At 40.6% G+C, this 14,200-nt stretch overlaps 2 protein-coding genes across 4 annotated transcripts in view; one reads left to right on the forward strand and one right to left on the reverse strand.

Moving 5' to 3' along the window:
- The window catches only part of DPP4 (dipeptidyl peptidase 4), an 82,820-nt gene that overhangs the window by 17,865 nt on the left and 50,755 nt on the right, over positions 1-14,200 (forward strand). For 2 of the 3 annotated variants that reach the window (XM_055291957.2, XM_055291959.2), the window contains exons 3-5: positions 9,812-9,910; positions 10,307-10,398; positions 11,713-11,793. In XM_055291957.2, coding sequence (XP_055147932.1) covers positions 9,812-9,910; positions 10,307-10,398; positions 11,713-11,793 — 272 coding nt within the window. The remainder of the gene's footprint in view (positions 1-9,811; positions 9,911-10,306; positions 10,399-11,712; positions 11,794-14,200) is intronic. The other variant, XM_055291958.2, reaches the window with a different exon arrangement.
- SLC4A10 (solute carrier family 4 member 10) overlaps positions 1-14,200 on the reverse strand; it is a 448,737-nt gene that overhangs the window by 12,650 nt on the left and 421,887 nt on the right. The window lies entirely within an intron of this gene.

Genomic DNA, 14,200 nt, shown 5'->3' on the forward strand with positions numbered 1-14,200 from the left:
CTTGGCCTACACCCAGTAATGAGCAAAGGTAGTTAGCTTGTGAGGTTAGAAACAAGATGGAGTCAGTTAGTTTAGATTTCTCTTACTGTCATAATTTTTGCAAAGGCTGTTTCAGAGGCTCCTGTGCTCACTCTGTCTAGTCCTGTCTGGCTAAGCTCACTCCTCTTCCTACACTACAGCCACTTGGAGTTCACATATTGTGTTTGGAGCTGTTGGTTCTTATTTTCAGATTGTCTGACTTTTGTGTTTTCATTCAACAACTATTTATTGAGTGCCTACTGTGTACCAGGCACTGTTCTAGGCTGTAGTAATATAATAGTAAACAGAATGAAACAAAATAAAATCAGTGCCCTCATGGCGCTTACATCCAATTAAGGGAGGCAGACAGTGAACAATATAAAAAAGTAAAATGTATAATCAGTTAGATGGTATCATCGCTAAGGGAAAAATGAGTAATGCTGGAAAGAGTAGTAGAGAATGCCATGCGGGAGAAGACTGCAGTGCTAGTCCAGGGAAGGAATGCAGCATTTAAATAAACACCTGAAGGAGGTGAGGAAGCAAGCACTGGCCGTATCTGAGGGAAGAGCATTCCAGGAAGAGCATAGAGCAAGTGCAAAGTCTCTGAGGCAGGCATGAGCCTGGTGTGTCTGGCCACTGGGTGGCCAGTGTGGATGGAGTGGAAAGGCAAAAGAGGAGGAGGAGGAGGCGGCATAGGAGGAGGGGGGAACTAAACCCCATTAAGATGTTTTATTTTTTTCAAAGTGTTGCTATTCTGGGAAATGTGCATTGTACCATTTCAGGTGGACACACTGGAAAGTGATTATATCCCTAACCAAAGTTTGGTCACCTGGCAGTCCCAACATTCTACAGCCTCCAGCTAGATGGCAATGCATTTATCATATGCTCCTGGATGTACCACAGTGTTCTTTTTTCTTTTTTTGAGACAGAGTTTCACTTTGTTGCCCAGGCTGGAGTGCAGTGGCACAGTCTCGGCTCACTGCAACCTCTCATGACTCAGCTTCCTGCGTAGCTGGGTTTACAGGTACACCACGCCAGGATGACTTTTATTTTGTATTTTAGTAGAGATGGGGTTTCACCACGTTGCCCAGGCTGGTCTCAAACTCCTGAGCAAAAGCAATCCACCCATCTCGGCCTCCCAAAGTGCTAGGATTACAGGCATGAGCCACTGCACCCAGCTGTACCACAGTGTTCTATTGTTGACAAGGTAAATCTGCTATTGTGATTATATTCTAATGTCCCTTATGTATAGTAATCAGAGAAACATCAGTCTTCAGACATTCTCTAATTCCATTAAGTCCAATGTTTTCCCTTCATACTGAAAACTGCTGACTTCCAATATGGATGCTATGGATGGTGTTAGGCATGTGTTAATAGAAGGGAGAAAGTGATATTCACTGACACTTAGGAAATGATTAGATTGCACTTATCCTAAATATTTTTCTCAATGTAATTGTCTCATGCTTTTTTATTAGGATTATTTCTCATTATGAACATAGTGAAACTTAATTGGCTCTTATTTTATTGCAGTTAAATTCTTAATCTCACTGTTAGGTGTTCCAGAGGAAAGACTCCTTTATATTCTTTTTTGTATTCTGGTTGCCTAGCATATGCTTGGAACAAAACAATAATGTGTAGTACAACATATCTACAGGTGCTTCTTAAGTTCTAAGTCCTGAGCTAAGCATATGACATACATTATCTTTTTTAATCATTGAAAATCCCCATGAGCTATTAGTCTCATGTTACAGATTTTTAAAATGAAACTTTAAAAGGTGTCTTAGTTTGTGCTGCTGTAACAAAATACCACAGACTAGGTAATTTATAAGCAACAGAAATTTATTTTCTCACAGTTCTGGAGATAGGAGGTTTAATATCAAGGCATTGGCATTTGGTGTCTGGTGAGGGCCTTCTTGCTGCATTCTCACACAGCAGAAGAGTAGAAAGACAAAAAGGCTTAGGCTAGTTCCCTCCAACCCTTTTATAAGGCACCTAACCATTCATGAGTGGGGAGCCCTCATGACTTAATCACTTCAAATGGTCCCACCTCTTAATATCACAACAAGGATTTAGTTTCAAGACATGAATTTTGGGGGACACTCAGACCGTAGCATTCACCCTTGAATCCCAAACTTCATGTGCTTTTCATATGCAAAATGCATTCATTCCATCCTAATAGCCCCCCAAATCTTAACTTTTTCTAGCATCAACTCAGGAGGCTAGAGGCCGGAGTCTCATCTAAATTAGTTTTTACCTAAATTAGGTGAAACCCAAGGTAAGTTTCATCCTGAGGCAAATTGCTCTCCAGCTGTGACTCTGTGAAATCAAACAAGTTGTGTGCTTCCAAAATACAATGGTGGGGTAGGCATAGGATAGATATTTCCATTCCAAATGGGAGAAATAGCAAGAAACGGTTAACAAGTGCCAAATAAATCTAAAGCCCAACAGGGTAAACAACATTACATCTTGAGGTTTAAAAATAATCTTTGACTCCGTGTCCCATGTTTCAGACATGCTAGGCTGGGGGTTGGGTTCCCAAGGCCTCAGAGGACCACCCCCACCACCCCAATATGGCTTTGCTGGGCACGGCCCATGGTGCGGCTCTCATGGGTGGAAGTCTTGTGCCTGTGGCTCTCCCGGCTGACATTGCATGCTGGTAACTACAGTTGTGGGGCCTCAAGGGTAGCCTTGCCCAGCAGCTCTATTAAGCATTGCCCTAGTTGGGACTCTGCAGTAGCTTCTGTGGCAGTTCTCTGCATGGGCCACTAGCCTTTCTGAGGAATCTTTTGAAATCTAGGTGGAGGTAGCCATGCCCCCATGCTTGTGCACTCTATGCTTCTGCAGAATTAGCACCACATGGGTGCTGCCAAGGTTTATAGCCTATACATGCTAGAGTGGCAACTGAGCCTGCTTGAGTCACATATGTGGCAGCTGAAGAGTGCTTCACCAGAACGCTGAGAGCAGAGACAAGGAGGTTCAGGGGAGTCAATGATGAGGTCCCATGGGTGCCCAAGGCTCCTTTTTTGACATAGTTCTTTCCCCTAGGCCAAGCTTGCCCAACCTGTGCCTATGGGCGGCATGTGGCCAGATGGCTTTTAATGCAGCCCAACACAAATTTGTAAACTTTCTTAAGACATGATGAATTATTTTTGCGTTTTTTTTTTAAGTTATTCAGCTATCCTTAGTGTATTTTATGTGTGGCCCAAGACAATTCTTCTTCCCATGTGGCCCAGGGAAACAAAAACACTGGACACCCCTGCCCTAGGCCGTGGCACTCGGGGCCTGTGATGGGAGGGACAGCAGTAATAATCTCCAAAATGCCTTCAGGGTCGTTGTTCCATTGGCTTGATGAATAGCATCTGGCTTCTTATTCTCCATACTAATCTCCTTATTAAACTTAAACATTGTTTGGCCACACCCTTGGTTTTCTCTCTGAACTTGCCTTTTAGTCTTTACAACCTGGGCAGGATCAGGCCAGGCTGAGACTTTTCTAAATCTTCCCTTATGATTATGAATTCTGTCTTTTATTTCTGTCTTCTCACATTTTCCTATAGGATGTCAGGAGAAACCATTCAGCACCCTGAACATGCTTTTTTCTTCTGCTGGACATCCTTGTTTATCCTCTAATTCTGCCTTCCAGAAGGGCACAGACACAATTCAGCCAAGTGCCACTTTCTGGTATGAATGGCCATTTCTCCAGTTCCAATGAGATCTTTATTTCTGTCTGAGATCTCATCAAAAGGGTCCTTTACTGCCATATTTCTACGAGCATTCTGATCACAATCACTTAGATAATTTCTAAGAAGACCGAGGCTCTATCCACAGCTCTCCTCTTCTTCTGAGCCCTCACCAGAATTGTGTTTAACACTCTGTGGATATAATCTAGGCTTTTTCTAGCCTGCACTTCAAAACTATTCCAGACTCACCCATTACCCAGTTCCAAGCCACTTCCACATTTTTAGGTATCTGTAACAGCAACACTCCATTTCTCTGCTACCAATTTCTTTCTAGGTCCATTTGTCTTGTTATAACAAAATACCTAAGAATGGGTAATCTTTAAAGAACAGAAATGTATTTCTCACAGTTCTGGAGGCTGAGAAGTCCCAGATTAAAGTGCAGGCAGGTCAGTGCCTGGTGAGGTCTCACCCCATCGATGGCATTGTCTCTCGAGGCAGCATCCCCACATGGTGAAAGGTAGAGGGCCACAAAGGCAGCAGCGAGTTCCCTCCAGCGCCCCCGCCCTCCAGGTTTTTTTTTTTTTTTTAAACGGAGTTTCGCTTTTGTTGCCCAGGCTGGAGTGCAACGGTGTGATCGCAGCTCACCAAAACCTCTGCCTCCCGGGTTCAAGCAATTTTCCTGCCTCAGTCTCCTGAGTAGCTGGGATTACCGACATGTGCCACCACGCCCGGCTAATTTTGTATTGTTAGTAGAGACAGGGTTTCTCCATGTTGGTCAGTCTGGTCTCGAACTTCCAACCTCAGATTATCTGCCCACCTCGGCCTCTCAAGTGCTAGGATTACGGGGGCGTGAGCTGCTGCACTTGGCCTCCCTCCAGCCCTTTTATGAAGCACTAATCACTTCCCAAAAAGGCCCCACCTCTTAACATTACCATAATGGAGATTAAGTTTCAACATGAGTTTTGGAGGGGACACCATCTTTCAAATCATAGCAAAGATTGAGTAATTTTTCCAAGGCCCCAAGGCAAGAAATGGACCTGGTTTCAAATCCGGGCTCTCTGATTCAAAGCAACCAGCTGCTCAATCCCTTGGCTGGTGTTTGTTAAATCTATGGAGGTGGGTGGCAGCCTGCATGTGTTGCTGGAGAATATAGCCACAGGATGAGGGGACATTCAGTCAGTTTCTTCTTTTACCTCCTTGATTTTTCCTCCACCACCCCTGTGTCAAGGCTGTTAATTTGCCAGAGCAAATTTTGGAGTAACACTCGTTTTATTTCTTTATACCCATCATAGCTACAAGCATCAGTATGGAATGTTAGCTGATTACCATATGGAACACAGGAACTTTATAACCAGATATCTCTTTTGCCTGTTTTTAACAACTTTCCACAGTTACGCACTGTAATGAGCACATTTCTTTTTAGATGTATTTCATTAGCCATTTATTTACCAAAACAGTTTATTTTTATGGAGTGGAAACATTATATGTCAATTTAGTACAGACAAAAAAGTTTAGTATGAATGCATGACAATATTCAAAATATCCTGTAATCATACAGAAGCAATTGATCCAAGCAAGGATATCCTGTGGATATCCAATGAGATCTTTATTTCTGTCTGAGATCTCATCAAAAGGGTCCTTTACTGCCATATTTCTACCAGCATTCTGATCACAATCACTTAGATAATTTCTAAGAAGACCGAGTTCCTGTGGAACTATACTACTCTCTTATTTGGATTTTATCATTCTGGAATTATTGTTTTTCAGAAATGATTTTGACGCTACAGCAAGGATTCATTAAGATACCTTAACACTTTGATAAGAATTTATTATTAGATTGAGCCATTTTAAATGCCTCTATTCTACCTTTTTTAACTAATAAAAATGGTATTTTCATATGGTTCAAGCTAATAGTTGCTTTAGCTAAAGAAGAAAAGTATAAAATTATAAATCTATATTTTTATTTTTAAATTAAAGATTTGAAACTCGAGATTCTGTATAAGCTGATGGGTAACATATGATTAAGTGCTTTACTTGGCTGCACAATGCTTTGAACTGATAAGTCAAATGAACATGTCCCAGGCCGAACTAAAAAAACCATGCAAGCAGCCAAAGACCTTCATCTGCTGCCGCAGCAGTGCCTTGTCAGTGAGCAAGTAGACAAGGAAGACGAATCATGAGCATGTCTTATAAGAGTTTGACAAAATAGGTTGTAACTTGGCAGCAAACTATGAACTTGCTAAAGGTCAAAACCTGGAGTTGGCACTCTTGTCTCACAGAACTCGCTTATCTAGATGTTTCAAAACCGTCTTCCAATGTGCCCTGCTTATCAAACGGCAAGGCTGAAAACAAGGAACATTTGTGTTGTTCTGCTTGCTCCAATTTAGCCGCTCTGCTCTTGGACTGGCAGCTAATATGTGGAAACTGGGTTGCAGGGTTATTCTAAAGCAGCCGAGTGAGACTCACACAGACCAGGGTAAGCCTGGGGATTGCAGGGATGTCCTGGGCTTTAGCAAGTGTGGCATCAGAGTTGATATCTGGGAAATGAGCTTATGGATCCAATTCATAGGGAGCCATCATGAGCAGAAGGGAGCCTGAATGTGGTAGAGGTGATGGGTTTTCAAAAACTGTGGACTAGGCCTGGTGCAGCGGCTCACATCTGTAATCCCAGCATTCTGGGAGGCCAAAGTGGGAGGACTGCTTGAGCCCAGGAGTTTGAGACCAGCCTGGGCAACATGACAAAAACCTGTCTCTACTAATAATACAAAAATTAGCCTGGTATGTGCCTGTAGTCCCAGCTATTCAGGAGGCTAAGGTGGGAGACTCATTTGGGCCTGGCAGGTCGAGGCTGTAGTGAGCCGTGATTGTGCCACTGCACTCCACCTTGGACAACAGGAGCGAGACCCTGTCTCAAAAAAAAAAAAAAAAAAAAAAAAAAGCAAGCTATAGACTTGTGAGAGAATGAACCCAGCAAGGTCTGAGGAGGGCAGGTGAGTTAAGTGCACAGGGAGGAGCGCATCATGAATTCAAGATGAAGCACCCTGGGCAGCAGGTGCTGTCAAGGGAATTTTGCCTCAATTATTTCAACACACCCAATGTAGCTGTGTTGCCTGAAAAACCTGGGTAAATACCTTTAAATGAGATGCATTTAAATGAGATAATACTGTATGTGATCTATTATAGGTATTAAGTTAATTCCTTTCTTACAAAATCAAGAGTTAATGATAGATGTTCCATGTTGATATATCTATTTTATTGTATATATGTGTGTGTGTGTGTGTGTGTGTGCAGGTCTGTCTAGAAATCTACATCAGCAGACTATCAGGATTGTGGATGTCAGTAACCATCTATATTTCAAATTACACTAATTTAGGGGTGTGTTTTATGTACATTTTAAACTAATACCTCTTGATAACAGAGTATAACTCCTTAATAGTATTTTTCAAATAGTACTCACTTTTTAACTATTTGATGCATGAAAGAGTGGTTGGATAAATGCAAGCAATTGAGAGCATTTTGTGAACAAATCCAGTTACTATTCCCAATATGAGTTTCAAATATTTTCTGTAGCATAAGGCTTTACTTCTTGTTTGAAGGTTGGCAAATTCAAGGACTGATTTTACCCACTTGCTATATTTCTACTAGCAAACATGAATCTCCTACTAACTTTTAGGGATGAAATGCAGGACTAAATTGACCAGAAAAAATAGTTTTTTTTTTTTTTTTAAGTTCTCTTTAACTCACTAAACGAACAAGGTTTAAATAAAATCGATAAAGTAATAAAGTGAAATGTGGCATTTTTATTTCTTGAAACAAGGTTGTTTTAGGAAGAAATAAAATATTTTTTTAACCGTCAACTTGAACCTGTATTTTCTTTATTATCTTTACTTACAATGATGAAAACAGAAAGATTTATTATTTTTAACTGAGGGAATGGCCCACCTCAGAAGTCTTCTTATCTCTTTTTTTTCTTTCAACTTTTATTTTAAGTTCCGGGGTACATGTGCAGGATGTACAGGTTTGTTATATAGGTAAACTCATGCTATGTTGGTTTACAACACAGATCAACCCATTGCCTTGGTATTAAGCCCAGAGTCCGTTAGCTATTCTTCCTGATGCTCTCCCTCTCCCCACCCCCAACCCCACCCCCAATAGGCTGCAGTGTTGGTTGTTCCTCGCCATGTGTCCATGTGTTCTCATCGTTCACCTCCTACTTATAAGTGAAAACATGTGGCATTTGGTTTTCTGTTCCTGCATTACTTTGCTGAGGATAATGGCTTCCAGCTTCATTCATGTCCCTGCAAAGGACACGATCTCGTTCCTTTTCATGGCTGCATAGTATTCCGTGGTGTATGTGTACCACATTTGAAGAAATAATCTTAAGAACATTGTTTGAAAGAGCATTTTCTGTAAGAAAATTACAAGGAAGGCATTTCCTGCAAGAAAATTAACAAGAGATGGGGCTGCTGGCTTCCCAGTCTCCCAAATTGTAAGAACTGCAGTTATAGGAATTTTATAATGGTGGCTGATTGTGTGAGTGTATGTTTGTGTGTATGTGGAAAAAGTAGAGGATTTGAGAAAAAATACTTTAAGCTCCTTTATCAGTGGACAGATTCTGGGATTGGAGAAGAGGAATCACATTGGCTTGATTATGCTTCTAGGATGATATCCTACATTAACCAATAAAAACTCTTTGAGTGTGTGCCTACTGTGGAACTGAACTGTGTTAGGTGCTAAAGGTTGATGTAAAAATTAAAACGAAAAAACAACAAGGCCTTGTCTTCAAAGACTACATGGCCTAACTGAGGACACCACATGGGTAGGCAGAGCAAAAGAGTTGTCAACTATTTTGTCATTAAATGACAAGAGCCAAATGAGTAGTGTTGGGGCAAAAGTCAGAGGGGGCAGAACTAAAGTCTTCATGAAAGAGATGGGAATTCGAGGGTAGTGATTATGACAACCAGGAAAGCAGGGAAGACACCTCACAGAAATGGTTTAGAAAAAGGAGCAGAGGTGGAAAAGCCCAAGAAGATCTTCTGGGTTCAGTGGGCTGGTCATAAGAGTGAATGAGAGGGTCCCTGCAAGGAGACAGTGACATAAGACACTCTTGTGTCAGTCGTGGAGGGCTGTGAGTGTCAGGCTAAGGAGTGTTAATCTTCTTCCTGTAGGCAATGGGGAAATATTGAAAACTTTTGGAGAAGGGATCACCAGAATGAAAGTAGTGGTTTAGAAAAATTATTCTAGTGGTGGTGCAGAGGAGGGAGAGAATTGGGAGAATCTAATGTCAGGGATACCTGGAAAAAAAATTTCCAGGAATAATCAAGAGGGTCAATTAGATGGGCATGGTGGAAAAACAGACAGAAGTATCAAAAATGATTTTCAGACTTAGAATTTGGGTCACCAGTAGTAGAATATAGAGACACACAAATTCTGTTAAGTTCAAAGAAAAGTGATGATGTTAATGAAGCTCCCTGAATTGGGTGATCAGCATGTCCTAAGGGTCTCTGAGAAGCAGGAGCGCCTGAAACTGGGCCCCAAGGCCTCCGAAAAGGATGATCTAGCTCCAGGCCATCCACTACAGTAGTCGTTGAACACCTGGCTACATGTAACTATTGACTTAAAATGTACCTAGTCAAATTGAGATATGCTATAAGCATAAACTACATATCAGATTTGAGAGTTAGAATGAAAAAAAGAACATGAAAGTTCTCATAACGTTTAAATATTGGTTACATGGCAAAATGATATTTTGGATGTATTGGGCTAAATAAAATGTGCTACTAAAATTATTTTTACCTTAAAATTTTGTTTCTTATATAGCTACTAGAAAATATACTCACACTATATTTCTATAGGACATTGCCGATCTAGACCTTCAAAGTAAAGCCCATTAGTATAGCGTAATACAGCAGAGTCACACACTCACACACACTTCATAGTTAAATGCATTGTTACTCCATCCATTCAGTCTGAAGTCTTTTAAAATGTATCTTGCATTTTGTGAGTGTATTACTGAATTTTGTGAGCAGGGTATATTATAGACATCCATTTGTTTATTTTATCCAAAACTTAGGTTATTCCATCTTACTGAACATTTGGCTCTTTCTTTCAACCAGCAGATGATGCTACAGCTGACAGTCGCAAAACTTATACTCTAACTGATTACTTAAAAAATACTTATAGACTGAAGTTATACTCCTTAAGATGGATTTCAGGTAAGAATTTTTTGGGGTAGGGCAGATTTTATGCTGACCTTCATTCTAGTTAAGTTGAGATGTGGGCTTTTATGGCACTGAGAAGAGGTAATCCTTGTTTTTAAAAATTCTATAGAGAGTTTTTTTTTTCTTTTTCTACTTGAAGTGCAAAGGGAGAAAGACTGAAAGGAACCCAAGTATTTCTTTGACATGTATAATAAAAAATTAAATGTGAATTGAAACCTTGACAATAATGATGAAAAAATGAATGAATGTTAGTATAATATCATTTATGTTTTCTCAACTTAGAAATGCCTATTTGGTATTTGGGAACTTAAATTGTATTTGATAATTTTCAGCTTATGAAGATGTTTAATAACAACTTGAAATTTTGATCTGGTTGTTTTCTCTCTTTAGATCATGAATATCTCTACAAACAAGAAAATAATATCTTGGTATTCAATGCTGAATATGGAAACAGCTCAGTTTTCTTGGAGAACAGTACATTTGTATGTTTAATCACATAATTAATTCGTGCATAGAATTCTGGGGATTTTTTCATTACCTTTGAAATCACGAGTACTGTCATTTCTCAACCTGTTGGACTCTCTGCAGCATATGGCAAAGTGGATCTTTCTCTCCTTCTTGAAATGCTCCCTGCCTTGGCTACTTTTTAGTCTCCTTTGACGATTCCTCTTCCTCTGCCCATATTTTTAAATGTAAGTGCTCCTTGGGGCTCCATCTTCATTTGCCTCCCTCTTCACTTTGCATGCTCTCCTTTGGTGAATTTCATGCAACCCCACAGCATTACTGCCCTCCTCTCTGGCTTGACTCTCATATACACACACTTAACACTAACCTTCTCCCAGATTTAAACTTTAATTTCTAGTAGGCTGCTGGTTCCTACATGTGGATTTCAAACTCAAAATCCCAAGCTAAACTGGTTATCTTTCCCCCACTGTCCTGGCACACTGAAAGCATCTTATTCTTTTTTGTGAGTTCCCAGTATTGGTAAAAGTTACTTAATTCTCCTCCAAGTCACTTAAGCTAGAAACCTCAGAATCATCATTGGCTTGTGTCATCCCCCATAGTTGGCGACAACAAACCCTCTCAATTCTCCTTCTGCATGTCAGGTATCTCTCAGTTTCCATTTCCACTCAACAGTCCTCACTCAAACCCTCATTTAATCTTGTGGTAGTGAGTGCTCTAACTTGTGTCCCTATCAGCATTCTGTAGACCAGACCACTGCACTCCCCACATCTAGGCTGATATTAGCCCTCCGCTCCTCTGCTCTTCCCTCTCATTTCAGCCACTGTGTCACCAGAGTATCTTTGTAAAAGATAGATATGATTCTATCACTTCCACATGCGAAAAAATAGGTCTAGTTCCACATCTTATATTTAGGTCCCAAATATTTTTCTAATTTGTTGTCCTCTCACCTTCCACTGTGTCTGACACCAGCGCCCCCCCAAGCTATATTCAGGTTACACATGACCCTTAAAGAGTCTCTAAACACCCACGTCCTTTCCCATGCATTTCACTTATGCTGTTCCCACTGTTGAGAAAGTTCTCTTTTCCTCATCCTCACTCTCAGAGTCATCTTTCCTCTTAGGATTAATCCTTCCCTTTCTGGCTTTCTAACATTGATCACCACCCACCTTGCATCACGATCATTTGTGTGGGTGAATATGCCACCTCTGCTATATTAAGACTTCCCAAAGCACAAGCCACACGTCTAGAACAGTACCCCCTATGAAGTAAGTGCACAGTGATGGCAATGAAATGGAATTGTTCAATTTTTCTTTGTTCTTCTTGTTTGACAGGATGAGTTTGGACATTCTATCAATGATTATTCAATATCTCCTGATGGGCAGTTTATTCTCTTAGAATACAACTATGTGAAGGTAAAATAAATGCTTTCTTACTGTAACATTTAAATAATCCAAGAGTATGCTATGTTATAACCGATTTCAAGTGTATGGATACTTAAGATTAATATCTAAGTAATGTAATAGGCACTAAAACTCATTAATTAAGAATCAGAGTCATTCTCATTCTTAAAGACAAGTTCAATGTTTTAAAAGAAATTCATTTTTAGTGCTTTCAAATACTAAAAAGCACAGTTAATATTATATTGTTCTAATATGTACTAATAACATCAGTCAATAAAAATTTGTACTTACACACATATTTAAAAGTAAGTTTACATATCTGATTTGTACACCTAATGACAGAACCCTTTATTTCCTTTGTCACAGCTTTATGTGTAGTAAGAGCCTCCATAAATATGTGTTTTTAAAAGAGTTAAAGTCGGGCATGGCATGCACCTATAGTCCCAGCTACTTAGGAGGGAAGGCTGAAGCAGGAGGATTGCTTGAGCCCAGGAGTTGGAAGATACAGTTACCTATACTGTGCCACTGCATTACAGTCTAGGGGACAGAGTGAGACCCTGTCAAAAAAAAAAAAAAAAAAAAAAAAGAAAGAAAAAGAAAAAGAAAAAGAAAAGAAAGAGTTAAACTTTCCATCCTCCAGAAAAGATTTCGCAAGATGGCCCAGACCATCTCCCAACCTTCGGGCCCCACCATATACAAACTATTCTAAGGAGGATAGCCTCACCACAGATCATAAAGATTCCATCAAGAGCACTCAGCTTCCCCCAGTCACCCAGCCCAACTCCACATCCTCACACATTCAGGAAAGGTTACAACTTAATCATACATCCTCTTCATGTGTAGGATGGATGTGGATCGCAATAACTTTAACTGCAGCCTTTTGGTTACTCATGGATTTGACAACAGTTGTTCAAGCATAGAAAGTCTTAAGACATGTAGTGAAGATTAAAAATTTGTAAAGATACCCTGTATTGCAAGCAAAATACAAAGCTGGGGATTCCCACCCCTGACCTTTCTTTTCTAGGATAAATAATATTGAGGACACACCAACACTCACACACCAACACTGCTGTACTCAGGCCAAGCAAACCATTCCCTACTGCATTTACCATCTCAGGATGGTGACTCTCAATCATAATATTTACCCTGGATTTGCTGGGCTGGGCTCACTTTCCTGGACATGAAGACTCTATGTTTTGTTAAACTTAACTGTAAGCGAATCAGAATCTTGTACCAACTTTGACACATCTGTTGCCAATTAGTGGATTATTATTTGTTTAATTAAGTGCTTCTTATTTCTATCTATAGAATACATTCGCTTAATTTACTTGAGAAACTTTTAAAACTTCCCAGTGTCCAGGTTCAATCCCCAGATCTGTAAACGGAAGTTTCTGGGGTAATGCCAGAATCAGTATCTTTTTTTCTTTTTTTGAGACAAGGTCTCATTCTGTCACTCAGGCTAGAGTGCAGTGGTATGATCATGGCTCACTGCAGCCTCAACATTTTGGGCTTGACTAATCCTCCTACCTCAGCTTCCTGAGTAGCTGAGACTACAGGTGTGCACCACCATGCCCTGCTAATTTTCAATTTTTTCTTAGAGATAGGGTCTCACTATGTTCCCCAGGCTGGTCTCAAACTCCTGTCCTCAAACAATTCTCCCACCTCAGTTTCCCCAAGTGCTAGGATTACAGGCATGAGCCACCATGCCTGATGAGCATCAGTACATTTTAAACTGTCACAGGTGATTGTAATGGCAACCAGGGCTGAGAACCCCTGAATAACAGTTGTCCATGTTAAAGACTAACATATGAAGGTAAGGTAGAAACAGAAAGGTAATACCAGCTCACCTTACTATATAGCCAGGTTCAACAAAAGCCATTTGATGTGCACTAATGCATGTATTCCCCTGGTGGTCCTTAGTTGGCCAGCCAGGGTTGGAGATTTGTATTTGTTGTGTCACTGGAGTTTACCCGTGTATTTAACTGCTTTTGCTTTTTTCACTCTGTCCTCTTCCCCCTGCCATCTATGCTTTAGATAGTATCCAAAGTACTACTTTTAAATTCTAAATTAGTTTATGCCACACCTGTGCCACCTACCGTGGCTTCCCATCACACTCAAAATAAAACACCAGCTCTAACCCTGGCATCCTGAGGCCTGTGTGATTGAACACAGTCTGCCCGGCTGAACACATCTCCTACCCGCTTCTCCTGCACTAGGCGTGCTTGGCCAGAGCTTCTTGCCTCACCTGCACCTTAGGATCGCTTGAGGAGCTTTTGAAAAAACACGGATATCTGTGGCCTACCCTAAAGGAACTAACTCAGCATAGCTGTGGGCCTCCCGGAGATTCCATGATGCTGAGTTGAGAACCTTTAAGTGCACAGCTCTTTCTTTTTCTCAAGCATCACCCTCATTCCCATCT

This window comes from Symphalangus syndactylus, chromosome 9 (genome assembly GCF_028878055.3).
Source record: "Symphalangus syndactylus isolate Jambi chromosome 9, NHGRI_mSymSyn1-v2.1_pri, whole genome shotgun sequence".
NCBI lineage: Eukaryota > Metazoa > Chordata > Mammalia > Primates > Hylobatidae > Symphalangus > Symphalangus syndactylus.